Raw genomic sequence first — 17,556 nt, 5'->3', positions numbered from 1 at the left:
ACTAGATTAGCATTCATGATGCAGCAGTGTTGTGTTCACCATTGTATCTTTAAGCCTCTAGACACTACAAACTTTCCACTTCGTCCTCCTGGGCTGTACGCCTCGAGGTCGTTGTGTCCCGCTGACCTTGAAGGATGTCTGCAAACCTAGGACAATAAACAACAAAATAAACTAAAAGAAAGAAAGCACTTCACACCAGGAAACACATGTAGTATGGCTTTTTTGATACCTTTGACGGACTTTGGGATATTTGAAGCACAGCACAACCACGAGGACATTCAGTATAAGTAAAATGCTGAACAGAATCCAACAGCTAACGTAGCGTTCTGCAGAGAAACCATGTAACAGAGGAAACAGATATGCAGATGTTATGTGTGATTATCATACAAAACACACACACGGGTTTGTCTACAAGGGACTGTTAAAATCGGTTTTTAAAACCTTCCTTTAGAATGGTTGGAAAAACATATCAAGGAAACCTCATTCAGACGTCACTAGCTGTACATGACATATCATTAGAAAAATCCACCCGTGTGCATCTTCTTCCACTCTTATGTTATGTCCGTCCCTCACTTCACCTGACTACACCAAAATTAAACATTAAATTACAACACCTCTGTTTCCTCTTTATGGAAAGTTACAGAGAAATCCTAACCTAATGTGTTCAGTGTTCTAATTATATAAATTTGTTAATGAAGATTTAAAAAAAAAAAAAAAACATTATCAAGAGAACAAAAACAAAGCCTCACCTAGGACAACGTGCATCAACAGGTCAGCCAGCTCTCGTCCATGGACGTTGGAGGCTTCACAACGGTAATAGCCATTAATTGCTGGCCCCATCGTTGTAAACTGCAGGATGTTATTTTTTACCCTGACACCAACCTCAGGCAAAGGCTGTCCTAGTCTGAAGAAAGAAATGGGAAATGTGTTTTCTACAGATGGTGTGAAGTCTGTAGAGTCTAGATAGGACAACAGCACGCCCCCCCGAGCACTAGGCATTGTGGGACATTGACAGAAACATGTTTGAAGCTGAGGTTGAGAATGTTTGTTGCAACAATTTGTCAGGGGTGAGGACGGAAGTGAGGGGAGGGGAGGTATGTCCGACCACTTCAGAGTACAGTCAGAGTAAAGCATTTTTATTGACCAATTACACTACAGCTGTCAAACACCAAACAAGAAAAGGTCTAGATGATGTGATAATAACGAGCTTGTAGAACTCCCAAAAACTGGGAAAAGAAAATTGTGTCGTCCTTATTTCTAACGGGGGAACTGCTCTTTTCCTCAAGACAAACCGTGAGTCCTCAGCTTACTCAATTTGTTTCTGTCAGCTCTACCTCAATTTAAAGATCTACAGTGTAATTCTTAGATGGAGTCGTTACGTTTTAGGTTCCATGTCTTGTGCCAAACATAGCGTAGTAAACGCTATGTTGCTTTTCCTCATAGGTACAAACCTGTAAGTATGAATTGAAACAACAGAGCTGAAACCTCAGTACCTGGTCCAGGTGATGTTGGCACTTGGATTGGCATTAGTCTTGCAGCTAAATGAGTTTTCAGACACTTCTGTGATGCTCACATACCTGGGGGAAACTACAAAATGAAAATGAAAAGAAAAGGAAGTGAAAAGGAAGTTTTGCCCAATGGAGTTTTTGAGTCTGACCAGCACAAAGCCAACAGAAGGCATGTTTGCTGGAAACAGGAGGTTAGGCCCAGTTCCAAAAATAAAACAAAGTGAAAAATCCCCAGACTTTCAACCAAAATGGCTCTAAAGAGAAAGTCAGTGTCTTGTACAGAATGGTGAACAACTTTCAAAATAATAGAGGAAATATTCTTATAATTCTTATAAGTTAGGTGGTAAAATAAATGTATACTTACAGTAAACATTTAATGAGAAAGGTATTGTCTTCTTCTCAGACAAAGCTGAAGTGGTAATGACACACTGGACGGTGTGATTGTTGATTTCTATGATAGGTGTCCCGAACAGGTAACAAACTGTTGTTGTTGTACCATTGTCATGCAGGGTTGAATTAGTCGTTGCCCTCAGTCTTACTGGAGGATTGCCCGTGTCCCACTCCACCTGTGCTGCGGGCTTAGAACCAAATGCCAGGCAGGTAGCAAGAAGAGCTTCATCTTCTGACAAAACTGGGAAGTCATCTTTGACAAGTGTGACTGGAGGTACTGGAGAGAAATTACACAAAGAATATAAACATGTGGACAACTCAATCCTGAATTTTCACATCTAAAAAACATAAATGAATTGGTTGCTATAACCTTTGACTTCAAGACTCATCTGAGTCTGGAAACTTCCACTGGGGTAAAGGGTGAATATGCACGTGTAATTCCCTTCATCCATCAGCGTGGCATTCGCTATTGTGAGAGATCCATTGTGGCCTTTTAAGTTTCCTATAAATGTGAATCTGTTATCAAGGATTTTATAATTATATCCTCCATTGTTGGCCTGGATGACGTAAAAGCCTTTGCCATTTGGATTTTCTTTCGTCATTCTATCCCATGTGATTTGGGTGATAGTGTCTGTTGTTGCCGCCAGTTGACAAGGAAAAGTAGCACTGCCTCCTTGTAAAACAACCTGATCTCCTCCAGTCACTCTATTAGCTGCAAATAAAATTCCACATGGAAAAAACAGAAGCACAAGTTTTTCCACATTTTTCCACATGGAAAAAACAGAAGCACAAGAATTAGCATTTAAGTTAAGGGGTACTTTAAAGTTGTGAGATAAAGAATTCTAATAAAAAATATGTAGCAGTGTAAAAATCAGACCTGTGGGGAGTGAGGACAAAGTTACAGCATATTAAGTATTTTTTCATTACATCTGTAAAGTTTCTGGGATGAATTCTGACCATATCTTTAATAATTTCCTGCGTTTTGTCTATTGTCTATTTTATTTTTATTAACATTAATTTGCATTTCTGATGAAAATTGAATTCGGCCACGTGCTTATATTTATTGTATGCTTTTATTTAATAAAAGCATATTATTTGGCTGTTTTTCTCAGAAAAACAGAAAACTGCTTCGTCCATCTTAGTTCTACAGTACATGAGCTCAAATCAACAATGCTATATATTTCTCCTCTTCTATACTATTTTTATTGTCGTATATTCCGCCCACGTTTTTCTACGAATCCATCCAGCCATTGCATATAAAGTGCATACAAATGCTAGTAATACGCTACAACACTAGTACAACCAACAAACAGCAAATTCAATTCTTACCATGCGTCTGTTCGCTAAGCAACAAAACTAGCGTTAGCGTTAGCCACCTGCAGGACCAGCGAAATAGCAACGTCGACGAATGTGAAACAAATCTAAATAATAATAAAAAAATAATACTTCTGTCGTACTCAGACGGATTCGAATTCATCCTTGCTTACTGGTATGGTACAATAGTTTAAAGAATATTCAACGCACATACGCATGGACGACGTCATTCTTTCTGATGACATCCGTAACTGCTAGTGATGTTAGATACCACCAATTTCTTTTCCGATCCGATACCGAGTAAAATTCGGATTGATTCGATACCGATATTTTATCATTTGTCTTTTAAATAAAAAAAAGTGTATTTCAAATCATAGCGTCTTTAATTATTTGGATACTTTTCACCATGTTTCTGTTTAGGATACACCTCATCTCAGAATGCGTAAGTATCAAAAGTATCGATATTATGATTTCAGAATTGATTTCAGAGTATAAAGATCCAGAATCGGAAGTATCGATTTTCAGGATCGATCCGCACATCACTACTAACTGCTGCCCATAGCTCCCCTTGGTGATTAACCAAAAGCAGAAGCATAGTTTCATTGTATCCTCGTGGTACATTGACAATACAGACCATAAAATAGATAAATAAAACGAGACGGGGAAGACCCTGCTCAATGAATGTAGCACAAAGTACTGTACAGATAAAGGATATGGAATGAATAAGTTGAAATTAAATTAAATTGAATGGTTAGAAAGGTCATTCTTGAGCCTGCCTTTGAGGTAGTTCCACAGGCATCAGTAATAAAAAGACGCCTCAACGTTTTGTCTAACGGTAAACAAACAAGAAAACGTTATACAATTAACTGCAGTAACCACGTAATTCCACAAGATGGTAGTCCCACACAAGAAACATTTCCTTAGCTTTTTTTTGGCAACCAAGAAGAATATTCTATTGTGTTATGTTTGTACATCTCTGCAAGTGAATGTAATGATTTAAATCAAATGAGGCACAAGTGAAGTCAGTATAGGGCACAGCAGTACCAGTGTGGGAAGTTTGGAGGTGTTGGTTATGTAAATTCCAAACCAGGACCTAGTGTATGGCAGACTAGAATCCCACTACTACTCCCCAACACCTGCTTAGTGGAAAAGATTATCAGTAGGAAAGTATTGTAACCTACAAGGAGGGATATGGATAGTTAATACTGTACCACTGTACAGACTGTTTTGGTCTTCAGACTTTTCTAAAGTTGCAGGTAATTCTAAATAACAGAATAAAAGAATATTAAAAATATCTCATTTTAAACAAAAATAAAATTTGTGTATTACCACTGATCTCCAAATATCCGTTTGTATGTTTTACACATTCATACATTATTTCAGACATTTAAACATTGTCAAATCTACATTGAAGTGAAGCAGGGCATTTGAAAAATATAGTTTTCTATAGCACATAAGTCAAATACTCATCTAATTTTTCTATTTGACTGTTTTTCTTTTACTAATTCAAATAAGGAAACATAATGAAGTCTTTTTTTTTTCTGCGGAAGGAAACTTTTTTTTTCCACACTGATGACAGTTAAACCACGTGTTGTGTCCTTCCTGCTGGCTGAAGGTCTAAAGAAGGTCAGGCGCTGCAGCTACTTGTAAGACCATCAAATATGCTGTTTTATGCTGATTGTTTCTCAGTGTATTTCAAACATGTTAATGCTGTAAATCAGGCCTTAAGGCCATATGTTGCACTTTTAATTGACTTTTTACTCTTCTCTAAAAGAAACATTCCTTCAATCTAGTGAAAAACGTTTTTCTAAAGAGGATCTCTCTGGCCTTTTGATAATTGTTCATATTTTTTATGTATATATATTTCCATTGGCTCTTTACCATTAATTTTGACTATATCCTATGACAAACTTTACCCTTGAATTTTGGTTGCCCTGCTGAATGGTGATTATTTATGTAACTAATATTATGTGACGTTTTAACAAGTTTTAACAATGCAGTCACACTATTTGGTTTATTTATTTTTGGTTAACATTTAACTCTTTTGCAATGTTTACAATATTCAATTTTACTTTTTCATTTATATATTTATATTTTGCCTTTGTTTTTCACATCTTTTGTCCACCAACATGTACAAAACCTTTAAAAAAAGTGTCCCAAAAATCAACAGACACATCAGCAAGCAAAGACACTGGCTTTATTGTTTTAAAATGTGAGTCAGTTTAAAGAGAAAATGCTTGTCTGTTCTGTGAGCTTAATAGTGTCCATAGATAGAGTTGAGCCTCTCAAAATATTGACTCCTCCTCTGGACATTTCCCCCTCTGTCTGTTTCAGTCTGTGTATGCGGTGGTGCCGCCTATAGAGAAGAAAACATATGTGATTGACTTGAATGGTTTCCCCTAAGATTGCAATGTCGGCCAGTACAAAGGTGATAAAGTTCCACTGACCTGTGACCCTGACTGGAGTGAAGGTTGGTGCTGATTTGAGATCCTGGACTTGTGTCTTCTGTAGAAATCCACAGTTAAACATTTTCACCGTGGCATACTAAGTGCTAGCCACTTTAAAAATGTTTGCTGTACATTTCTGTAATCCTGTAGATCTAGGACCATATGTTACTCTCACATTGTTTAGTCATTTTTTAACATGTTACCTGTAGAGGCAAATGGCCACAACGGTACTGAGAAGAAAGACCACCAAAACGGTTGTTACCGGGTAAATAAAAGATGGCCACTCTGAAAAAAAAAGTTAAATAATTCCATTATCAGGCAGTTTGCATCTGTAATACACCTGCTTGATTTTCCCTTACCTTCATGTTTTAATAGTAAATTCCACTCAGACCTTTGAACACCTTCAATGGACACTATTTCACATTGATAGTTTCCTGTATCTTCATACTGAACATTTAGAATATTTAGCTCTGAGGGAGAGTTAGAGGTTATATTCACTCTGTCGGAGGTACAATTTGTAGTGAAATTATTGTTTCGTTTAAGATAAGAAAAGAAGCATCTACTTGTTCTCCAATTGATTTGCGAAGGCGTTTCTGCAGTTCTGTTGCAGATGAACGTGACAGAGTCTCCTTTGGACACCACCACATCGTTGTTTTTACCTAGAAAGAAACATAAAGATTCAGAAAAAAAAACACACAAAGTATTTTTGCAATATATAACAGATTATAAATAAACCATACCTGCAATGACATGACAGATGTACAAGAGCTGAATAGCTTGCGTTGTGTTGATGACACACATGATGACAGTGAGACAAACGCTGAGTGTCAGTCACATTTTATGTGTCTCATGTGGAGGAGTCAGTGAGAAAAGGAAGTGGTTATTTTTTAGTTACTTCAAACCATGTTTATACAACACAACTGTAGTCAGAGAGGAAGACAGATTTTGTGTCAACATCAGAGACCATAAAATGTACACTTCTACTCTTAGTGGGAGTGAAAGTTATTTTTACAGAAACTGTATATTGAGTTACTTATTTGGATTTGTCTTAGCAACTACACAGTACACAGAAACATCTCTGCACTGGGAGAAACACACCAGGGTCAAGTCTGGCTTCAGTGTTTGTCATATTTGTTTAAGCCCTGTAGTCTAAACTCTAATTATTGATTTAAGTCTTTGAATCAGTCATTTAATCGTATAAGGTTGACTGAGGTTTAATTGTGATCATAATTAATCACAATTAATCAATTTATTAATCTCTGGAGACAAGAGATTCATCAGACGAGGTACAGCTTCGACAGTTTACTTGTCCATCATTTCTTGCCACAAATTCTCACACTCATACGTTTGGTCATTTAAGAGTGAGTTTAGAATGAAAACTAGTGTCCAGGAAAAAAAAACAGGGACCCAGTAATCTTCAAATCTACAGTAAAGTAAATAGGGATGTAACGATGCATTTAGCTCACCAAAGGTTATGATTCACGATTTCTTTGTTCACAATTTATTTTGAAAACTAAATTTGCTCCAGACAAATTATGACCAAATATGACGATCCTTTACTTGTTAGAACTATGCAAATTTCCTTTACCATATGAAATGACCTTTCTTCACTCACAAACTGAAATTGTTATCTAACAGAATACAAACCATGTCCATTTCTTTACAGAACTACTGCACATTATTGTGTGTGTGTGCAACTGCTCTGACTTTCCCAGCAGTCAGACAACAATTGCTGAGAAGAACTAACCACAGTCAAGGTGCTCTCTTGTCTGTATTCACCAGAGAGTGAGAATGAGAGCTTGACAAAACTTGTCAGAACCGTAGCAGTGCTTCTAATCGATTATATACTTTTGACAATGACTTGTTTATTTTCCACTGCGGACACAAGCGTCTCCAAGCCATCTGTCCTAGCACATGGGTGATTGGCATTGATTGCCCTGTTTTGACAGCTCTCATTATTCCTCCTTCAGTCTCTTCAAAATGCACAACTGGGAAATTGTAAACTTGCAAAGAAATTGCAGCAGAATAAGACAAAAGTGACAGATGTTTTTAATTCACAACCTGCACAGAGGTTTGTAGTCCTACCTCACATGTAAACCACTAACCAAATGAAGAAACACACTGTGCATAGTGTACTGTATATGATGAGGTCAAACCCAGAGAATTGCAGTCAGAGGAACTGGCTGAAATTCATATTTGTTGTAACTATTGTAAATTGAATTATATGATTGTGTTATTGCCACCTCCCACTTGGAAAACAGATCTTTTATCTCAATGGGACCAATCAGGTCAAATTATTACACTTGCAGTGAATTCTGCAACCAACTTTGTGATAACCTACGTCAAAGGAGTGACAGGAGTCGTCTGCTCTTTACCGTGAGAGTGGATGTTTGTTGTATTTAGTAGCCACCTCACCTCTTTACAGTCATGTTTACTAAACTGCCCCAGTAACTGGTTTTGGTTTTGTTACTCTTTTGCTTTCAATTAGTCAGGACTGCAAAAATCAGTGACATCTCACTTGACTGGAACAACTAAGCCTTTTATTGACATTTTACAGTAGACCAAAAGTTTTATTTTTAAATACAGGGTTCATCAGTTCACAACCTCGAAGGTGAATGTAAGAGGAGGATGTGACCAAGACCACAAATATTTCATCACACTGTGTTATTTGTAGAAGATGGTTTTATTTCTAGTTGTACGCCATATATGGGACTGTGCTACATTGGCTTTCTTTCATTGGTGTTGGCACTTCTGATATGTTCATGCCCTGTGTTAGGCGAGTGACATTCATGCTGTACAGTATGTGAGTTCCGACTTACGGCAAAGTTGCCTCTCAGAAAGCCCCTGGCAGAACAAGGAGAGACATCAGAGGAGCTTAAAGCTCTGTTCTCCAGCTGAACCATGCTGCACGGTTCAATCATATGAACCCCCCCCCCCCCCCCCCCCCCCCCCCCACCCCCCACCCCCCTCCCCCTCCACAATCAGTCATAGCAGAACCCAGTTTTCACGCTGATGGAATGGATAAAAGAAGCATGTATTAAATGCGTTGAGACATTGCAGCTAGGGCAAAAATGTATTAAACAATTTGTCTGATTAAGTATTCATGCACTCTTTACATGACTGCATGAACACTTCCTTGGTGATGAAATCAAGTTGGTTCCCAGCGTGTCTGCTTTTAAGTTTAATTTAATAAATTATTTTTATTTATTTTTAGTTAGATATAAGCAGTGTTTAATGGCATAACTATTAATAGAGACCCTGCTGGTTTAGTTTAAAACTAAAATAATATTTAATTTATTCATTTGAATAATCATTATTAATTTATATTTTGAGTTGTGTAAAAAAACACAAAATATGTCATATTCACAAATGTCTCTTTGTATGGTATCTACCTGTCTGATTACAAACTTTTAAGAAACATAGCACACCATTGGACTGTAAAATGACAATGGCTTTCCGTCCATACAGAAGTGATCCTGTATGAAGGGAAATAAAACTAGCTTAGTTCACACTGTATCGTCAGGCACTGGTTTACGCTTTCTACAATGAAACACCTTCCACACCTCCCACACCTTCATGCTTCTTGTGGGGTTTCAGTGACCGTACAACAACATACAACTAGTCATACAACTGGGCATTTGACAGTACCTTGTTGCATCGTCTGTAAACATGTCTATATATTCAATTGTATATACATTGATTTCATTATTTTATCATTATTGATTTTATTTATATTTATTCCCTAAATCTCTTCAAATGAAGGCAAGTACAAAAACCAATTTTTACTTATAATGTGTCAGCCCTGCAGGGGGTGCAATTAGTGCAGTTTCCTGCTCCATCAGGTAATTGTGCTATACACTGTGAATCGAATTCATTCTATATGAAAAATAGATCAAAAGACTGACACGAACCTAGGATTGTAGAGTGGATTCTATGGGTGATGTATTATGTGTCTAATTTTAATAAATTGAAACTAATAATTAAACGTATCACACATATTTAATTTGTAATTGTAATACAATCTCTTGTAACCTAAGTATTGAAGTATTTGATTGGTTTATGAGCCATCCATATATAAACCACCAATTTCAAGCTTTACATTGCACTAAAGTTATGTAAAAATTGCATTTTCAGTCCAACCATTTATTTAGCATGAGATTGTTCTGCCCATGGCTGAGCAATACCTTTCATCAAGGAAATTAATGCATGTGATACAACTACACCTTAGCAAGGAAAGGTATTTCAGTCGCTGTACCTGCAGCACATACTAAAGAGTTTTTTTCACCTAGGTATCTTCAGTTTTGCTTCACAGCATATGAATTATTTTTTTGTTCCTGCCTGAAAAAACCCCAAACCATTTCCTCTTATTTAACAAACTGTCCTGCATGCCAATGAACCCCAAAGAGAACTGAAGGTCAATTGAGACAGTGTGGGAAAAAAACAGTAAAGCAAATATTGAAAAATTTACTTTTTAATAAAAACCTCAAGTTTTAAATGTTACTCAGTGTCGATGCTGGTAGAATATGAAACACCACACAAATACATAGAAACACACACACCAAATTATATATTAAAATAAAACACACATTCAACAAAGGTCTGAATAATCACAGCATTCATCTCCACAGATACATGTCCCCAGAAGAGATTAACTCATGTTAAATTGATGGTTTGCAGTGGGACCAAATTCATTTATCCTCTTCCACCTGCTCAGAATACAGTGTGCTACGATGTTGGATCCCTTAATGTTAATCACTCTTTAATTGCTCCTCATAGGAGCATGCACACCAATCTTGCACCACTGAAATCCTGAGAACATTAATCTTTCAGCACACAAGGGTAAAGGTCTTTCTGCATGGGGCTTCTGTAGATGTTCAGCTGATTGAAGGGCACGGCTAGCACAGGACATGGTTTGATGAAACATGGATTGCGTTGTAGATCACTGACAGGACAGCTAGCTGAAGTATTATATCACCGCTACAGCCAGAGATGTGCAACAAAATCCCTGTGGTCAGATTCTGTTTCTCACACCAGTGAAATCTGGACGTTTTTGACAATGTGAGTCAAAGACACACCCATCAAAACAGAAGTACATGGAATATAACATTTGTTATATTTAATTGATATAATTCATAACCTATTTAAAATTTTGTTTTGATACCAACTGGTCATCAAATTCAATGTTGGGTTGCATCAGGCTGAAAGTGATTTTTTGTTAATGAATGATTAAAATTAATTTTCGTTTTTATGCTTCAGAAATCAGTGTTCACGTATTGTTGTCATATATTAAAAATGAACTTCTTTTAAGGGTTAACGCTATTTATATGTTAATTCAAAAGAGTTTTGTGAAATTATTGTGTTCTCTTAATAATGTTGTTGAGGAAAAACATAGGTGGCCTAATAATTTGTAGACAAACCATTTTCGGAACTCGCCCCTCGTTTTGGAGACCACTTACTTAAGTGGAAATGAGTGATGGTAAACTTTTAAAAGTTGGCTTAACTGTAATTTGCGTCAGATTTAGCTGTAAACACAAAACCGTTATTTTTGTTTTTTGTCAGTTGTTGTGTCTGAGATGGATTTTTTTTTTTTTTTCGTTTCACCCAAACTCAGGAGGAACTCACTTTCTCTAGCAGCTCCCTCCTCCTAAACTCCTTTGTAAACGTCCTCTCAGTATTCCTGGCGTTTTCATTGGCCATGGCTGTGCTGTGTAAAGGAGAAGGAGGAGGCACACGGGAGAAGAAGGAGGAGGAGGAGATGCTGACTGAGTGGCACGAATTCCTTAGCGCTCCTCAAATTTCTTGTTAAAATCACGGACCTTTTGCTCGACTCGCCTCGGACAAACCTTTCAGACCAGCCCCACCATCCACGAGTAGACTTTACCCACAGGAACAGCAGCAGCGGCAGCCTTGAACACAATGGTAACGACGAACATAAGTTTTTACCCACCTATAAACGTGTCAACGGATGTTCTTTGTTTCTTAAACTAAGCCCTACTTTCTGCTTTTTCTCCACCGTTTGGTCCAGATGTTGAGAAGTGTGGCCGTTCTCCTGCTGCTGGCCGTGGCTCTTGGCAGCGCCGAGGTAAGTTTCGATCTTTTTGACGCCTTTGGACAAACGTATATCGACTGTCACTTTTAAACCGTTTTCATAAGGTTTTCCAAACGTTGCTAATCCGTTACATTTTTACATTGCCGCTCCACATCTGGAGACTGTTATCAGATATCACAGTCCTACTGCTGCTGAGGTGGAAAAACCAGACATTTACAGCTAGAGTTTCAGGACTGTATCCAGTCAATGCTTGTTATGGCATCTGTCTTCTTCAGGAGAACCAATTATGTCATTACTGTTGACACTCTACCCAATTATAGGCTTCATTATTGAGACAATGTAGCTCACGAATTGTCAAAAGTGTCAATTCCAAATAAAAATAAATGTACATATTAGCTATGTGACAGACACAAGTGTAGTATGCAGGAATATCCTAAAAATAACCCTTGGAATATCTCAACATTAATCCCCAATGTCATTCTAATGGGCTACACAGTGCTGTGTTCATGGTCAGACGCTGCTCTCTGCTATTCATTTCACTTGTTTTCCTTTGTTTTGCAACAAACTAATATGTCTCTGGGTGGGTATACTTGAAATGGTATACAGAAAGTAGAGTAAGGCTGGTCGTGGAACCCAAACAAGAGGTTAGTCAGATTAGCTTTGCTCAGTGGAAATTACTATTTTTTTTAGTAGTAACACTCTAAATGTAACCCTTTTGTGTGTCACACAATTAATAATTGACTATATTGTTTAGGCATAAATGTAAAGTGATACTTTCAAAGTGGTGACTTATGTTACATAGAGTGGTATGTACAAAGTTGTGCAGCAACACAAAACAGTGGAGTTCAGTGCTACGTTTGTGCAGGCAGCTGTATGGTCACATTGGTTGGCCAGTGGTTATTCACCACTAATTTAGATTAGCAGTTTGGTCTTCAGCTGATCTACTTCCTGTTCTTGTTATTTATTTATAACACAGTTGTGCCTCATTATCCTTTGTAGTGCTCAATATTTGATGTTGTGTATGTGTAGATTGATCTGAATAGTTGTGGATGTGTTTGTTTGTGTATGTTTGGCTTTGTTTGCTAACCGCCCGGTCAATGTCTATATATGAATAAAGAGCAGCAGATAACCAGCTGTTCCTCACTAACTCGGCCAGTGCACCATTTGACTTCCTTAGTTAGTCAAGTGGCATTTCTAGTCAACTGTTAACCACCTTGCAGTGTGACTTAATGTGTTATTTTTTACAGCTTTAGTGTACTTAGCTGTCTCTGAGCTGATGCAAATGTTGACACTTAGCGTCCTCCCAGACCACACACACAAAAACACACAAACACTTTTGTTGTGAAGTTATGAAGACAACATCGCAGCATAATCTCAGACAGCGGTGAAAAGAAAACTAGACATGCGTGTGTCTCACAACCTCAGCTCTGATCATCAATATTTTGGCATGCTTTGGTACACCGTGTACGGAAAGCTGACAGCTGCTCTGTTGGCATACAAACAATATGTTTGGGTGGTCACTCAGGGAGCATGGAGGTGTTTGCTCATCTTATGGGTTTCACACCGCATCACTAAGTAGTTCCTCCTCTGAGTCAACACAGAGATAAAGTACTGTTAGATTAGCTGCTTTTGTGGCCTGTTGTGAAGACAAACCAAGCATAAAGACTCAGAAATGTCCAAATATTTGCTTTTTTTTCCAGGACAGAAACTAAGAACAATCCGATTATACCCACTTCATAAAGTGTTCATAAACACCTTTGACTATACCGACATCACCACAGAGATCTGGACATTAAAAAAAAACCAACAACTGACCAAGTGTTTTTTTATCTTGTTTTATTTAAATTGTATGTTTAGCTCACAAAAGTCGTTGTTCAAACTCTTACAGTTTGTAGCACTTTCTGTAACTAAGCAAACAACTGCATTAGAGACAGTCAGTGCAGTGTTTACACAGTAGACACACACACACACACACACACACAGTTTATGAGAATGGTAATGTGATATCGTTGTTTAATTGTGTTTGAGTGGATGGAAGATTTTTGTTTGTCATGGAGCTAAAAGGGTTACAGTGGATGAAGTCATGGTTTTAGAATGAAAAAGCACTGAGGTAGTTGTGGCCTCTGAATACTGATGTCACCGGGGTCAAGTAGACAGAGGGCGGGTCACTCCAACTGACATTTTATGGAAATATAGCTGACTGTTTTACATATATTGAATGAAGGTTGTCCAGACATTAGTACATGTACACATTTTGCTTTGGAATCTCATGGTAACACAATGTTCCTATTGCATACAATACAATTTAAACTAGCCGCCGCTTGGCTCATGCTGTGGTGTTTCCTCATTAAAATTCACTTATAGAAAACACTGGTGTTAAACTGACCTGAAACTTTACACTGAACAATAGCTGGTAACAGAGACATCCACACAGCAGTCAATGTGTTCTTTCAAATAAGAAACTTACAGATAGGGACAGCACCATGGCATTTGAACTGCTAGTAGTAGCATATTGTCAACCACTGCTCAGACATGAACATGGTGTGAAATATTTAGTCCTTTTTAACTCCTGGTAGTTGACCAAAACATAAACACAGCAGGTGGTGTTTGATGGTTTTAACCTCCACAGACACAGCTGTTGCACACCTGGCTTTGTGCTGACTCTTCTGTTGACCTGCCAACAGTCACCAGCAGAGGAAACAAACACAATGCTGTCTTCCTTTAATTTTTTCCTTTTCCGGATTCACTGTTGCCTAATTAGAGGATAGATCTTTTTCAAACATGCATTCTTGTGGCAGCATAGCCTATCTTTACAGCTTAACACAGATGGCCATAAGCGCCTCGAAAGCCATTGCATCATTCACAAGTCCTGCCAGCTGACTTTAACTGCCGTCACTACCTTAACTGGCCAGACAATGTTCTATTGTGTGCATCATTGTTGGATTCATGGCTGTGACCTGTGAGGTATGACGCGGCAGAGACAAAGCACACAGCTGAGATTGAGTGAGTGTACCCATGAAGTTAATGGAGAGGTATTAGGAAGGCATCTATGCTCCAAAGGTAATTACCCTGATAATATATGGCCTGTTCACTGGCCGTGAGCAGGCCTTCCTCTGGCATACCAGTGAGATGTCTAAAGGAGGTCAACAAGTTGGAGCAAAGCCCCCGTCGGAGTGGATCTGATGAGGCTGTTTTTATTTTCTGCTATGAGTGTAGGCTATTAAAATGTGAACACAAACTCCTGATTTATTATGAAGGAGAATGCTTGTGTGCTTCCTGAGGCGAGAAATTGCAGCGCTTGAAGATAAGCTGTTCAGAGATGTAGTGTGGCAGGGCTTTGCCGGGGTCAGGACTTATGAGGGAAAACTCAGTGGGTTTTTTTCACCGGCTGCCTACGAGGTATGCATCTGTTGAATAAAACGTCGATGTATTACACTTTGGATGATATGCAAAAGAGGAGAAAAGATGAAAGCTTACCGCCTCTGAAGATGTGCATTTATACAGTACTTGAAAAAGAGCAAACCATGTTTATTCCTGTTTGTACGACAGGAACACAGTGCTTTTTGCATTTTACTACATCATCTGTTGTTAAAGAGAGGAATGACTGATGATTGGAGTGCCAAATTTATTTGGAATAAAGTGGTCATATAAATGAAAAACAATCCACACGTAAATGAAAGACCAAGCATTAAATGCTAAACAAGCCAATATCAAACACAAATTTACTGAAATTAAATCGCACACTGTACATTCCCCCTGGCCCCCAATTTTCTGAGCCCCCTCTAGTGCCTCCTAGTGGCAGGGGGCTGCAGCTCCCACTTTGAAAACCAGTGGTTTATCTCACCCTAAGGACATCAACCATCAACAAAAAAAAGTTTCAAGTCTTCTTTCTAGCATCTGATGTTTTCCTTCTGTAAATTGCTTGTTCATTGTGTTGCATCTCAGTGTCAGGTGTGGGTGAGGAAAGTTGGGTAAGGTAGACAGTCGGTGCAGGGTGAAGTTTAGGTCAAATCGATAGAAGCAAACTGTCATTTTTTAAATATTATTTTTGTCTTTTTCTGTATTGGATCTTAAAATATATCCACATATCTTTAAAAATATATAGACATATTGCCTAGGCCTAGAAATGACAGTTAAACTTAATTCACCTAACAGCACCAGTCTCTATGAGATACAGACATGTGGCTCACCAGTGCTGCTGGACAAGCTCTTGTCTCTGCTAACACCATACAAAAGGGCAAAAGGACAGAGGAGACTGCCTATAAGTAGAATACCGTGATTCCCCTGTTGCGGTCTGCAGTGGACAATGATTGAGTCACAGGCATGCAGCCAAACTGCCATGTTACCATGTTGATTCCTGTTCTCCCTCATTCAAGGTGGGCTAAAAATATCTGTCCAGGTGGAAGGAACTTGAGCGTGAGGGGGACGCTGTGTCCTCTGACTGTATCAGCCTGCTCTAATTACGGCATCCAGACATGGATCATGCGCATGGATTGCAGAGTGTAGCAAGAAAAGAAAAATAAAACAGAGGGGGAAATCAAGCCACATTTGTGCAATTGTAGCATTAGGGACTGGATTTGAGGTAAGACCTGGCTGTGCAGTGAGGTGGAAGACAGAAAGACGTGGGAGGTGTATTCTTTTTCATGCTTCCTGTTGCCACATTGTGTTTTTTCCCCACTTTTAGCTTGGTTTCAACTGAGCCCTTATTTGGTTTACCAGCTGTACTGGTATCTTATCATTACCACCCTCCCACCCCCCCACCCCTGCACTTTAAGGCAATACACCCACAAATTATCACAAGGTCTTCTTAGAGAGTGTTATGAGTAAGAGACAATGATTATGCAACATACAAAGACACCAAGCAGAAGTTTGGGAGTTGGAAACATCTGGGATGATGCATACTAGAGTTCACTCAACAACCAGAAAGCACAGAGATAAGGCCTGAATGCAGGTTGTAAATGGTGACAATCTGCTCTTGTTTCCCTCTTTTCAGCTCACTGTCGGAGGCAATAAATCAAGATCATTAGCGTGACAGGGTAAAAAGTAGGCTAAATTCCAAGGGAGGGTCAATGTACTTTTGGTTAGGAACCCAATTAGAATGCACGTTTGTTAAACCGTCAAGAAAACCTGTTGTTGGGAGAGGATGTATCTTTAGATTGGGTCCTTAATGTGAAATGCAATTTTTGGAAAACAGGTCACTGATGCTGAATTTCATCTTGCATCAGCTGGTCTAAACTAAGATGTTGTCAAGCCATGAAAAATAACAGAAATTATTAGTATTTATATCATTAAATTCAGATACAAGCAGAGCATGTGTAGAAACAACAACATTTTGAAATAAATTGTTTTAGAGGCTCTTTCTGTGACTCTGTAAAAGCTTTGTTTGTTTTGAGGTAAAGTAGTTCATTAGACAATAGTCGTGTGTTTGGAGCCTCATGCTGAATATGTGTCATTCCTTTTGCCTTGTGGTGATGCTAAACTAAATTTGAGTTGTTCTTAAAAAACAAACACAATTTTTCACATTTTCTGAAATTGCTTATTAATTATTATTATTATTATTTACATTAAACCTACTAAACCTACAACCTGAGTGAGGAAACATCAACTCCCAACAGCCTTATCAAAACATTCCCAATGGCACACTAAGACTGGTTAATAAGACAGTTGGAGCCACAGACCCACGTCTGACTGATCCCCGTGCCTCTTTTCAGAGCAGACCTAATATTTTTTTTAGGATTAGACTGTGCAGCTCTGCCTGGCTGTAATCATGTGGGAATTTAGCCATCATGTGTCTCCGACCTGTGTCTGAATCTGCATCTGACATGGGTTAGTGTAGGTCATCAGGGTT

General features: G+C 38.4%; 3 protein-coding genes across 4 annotated transcripts in view; 1 reads left to right on the top strand and 2 right to left on the bottom strand.

The window, feature by feature from the left end:
• Window positions 1–6: 6 nt before the first annotated feature.
• Window positions 7–3,457, bottom strand: LOC103392118 (nectin-4). The gene is made up of 7 exons (XM_008328663.3): window positions 3,427–3,457; window positions 2,269–2,610; window positions 1,873–2,175; window positions 1,494–1,587; window positions 750–904; window positions 230–326; window positions 7–146 (listed from the first exon to the last, which is right to left on the bottom strand). Exons 1-7 carry the CDS (start codon window positions 3,455–3,457, stop codon window positions 65–67), a joined length of 1,104 nt encoding a protein of 367 aa, XP_008326885.1. The 3' UTR covers window positions 7–64.
• A 1,930-nt stretch (window positions 3,458–5,387) lies between these two features.
• Window positions 5,388–6,539, bottom strand: LOC112488294 (uncharacterized). Of its 2 annotated transcripts, XM_025063821.1 has the most exons (6): window positions 6,400–6,539; window positions 6,223–6,318; window positions 6,019–6,129; window positions 5,863–5,944; window positions 5,660–5,717; window positions 5,388–5,568 (listed from the first exon to the last, which is right to left on the bottom strand). In XM_025063821.1, exons 1-6 carry the CDS (start codon window positions 6,458–6,460, stop codon window positions 5,467–5,469), a joined length of 510 nt encoding a protein of 169 aa, XP_024919589.1. In that variant the 5' UTR covers window positions 6,461–6,539; the 3' UTR covers window positions 5,388–5,466. The 2 variants fall into 2 exon arrangements, with proteins under 2 accessions (XP_024919589.1, XP_024919588.1); XM_025063820.1 differs by having other exon boundaries at window positions 6,019–6,318; window positions 6,400–6,538.
• Window positions 6,540–11,323: 4,784 nt separating this feature from the next.
• The window catches only part of LOC103392120 (follistatin-related protein 1), a 20,011-nt gene continuing 13,778 nt past the window's right edge, over window positions 11,324–17,556 (top strand). The window contains exons 1-2 of the mRNA XM_008328666.3: window positions 11,324–11,578; window positions 11,685–11,741. Coding sequence (XP_008326888.1) covers window positions 11,576–11,578; window positions 11,685–11,741 — 60 coding nt within the window. The 5' untranslated portion in view covers window positions 11,324–11,575. The remainder of the gene's footprint in view (window positions 11,579–11,684; window positions 11,742–17,556) is intronic.

Source organism: Cynoglossus semilaevis, chromosome 16 (assembly GCF_000523025.1).
Source record: "Cynoglossus semilaevis isolate Cse_v1.0 chromosome 16, Cse_v1.0, whole genome shotgun sequence".
NCBI lineage: Eukaryota > Metazoa > Chordata > Actinopteri > Pleuronectiformes > Cynoglossidae > Cynoglossus > Cynoglossus semilaevis.
This window is presented reverse-complemented; position numbering and strand designations above follow the sequence as displayed.

Coding starts and splice junctions, on each gene's coding strand:
- LOC103392118 (XM_008328663.3), bottom strand. CDS start 3,457: ATGTCATCAGAAAGAATGACGTCGTCCATGC. Junction 2,611..3,426: donor AAGAATGACGTCGTCCATGC/GTATGTGCGTTG, acceptor TTTTATTTGCAG/CTAATAGAGTGACTGGAGGA. Junction 147..229: donor TATCCCAAAGTCCGTCAAAG/GTATCAAAAAAG, acceptor TTATTGTCCTAG/GTTTGCAGACATCCTTCAAG.
- LOC112488294 (XM_025063820.1), bottom strand. CDS start 6,460: ATGTGTGTCATCAACACAACGCAAGCTATTCAGCTCTTGTACATCTGT. Junction 5,945..6,018: donor TTTACTATTAAAACATGAAG/GTAAGGGAAAAT, acceptor TTTTTTTTTCAG/AGTGGCCATCTTTTATTTAC. Junction 5,718..5,862: donor GTGGCCATTTGCCTCTACAG/GTAACATGTTAA, acceptor GGATTTCTACAG/AAGACACAAGTCCAGGATCT.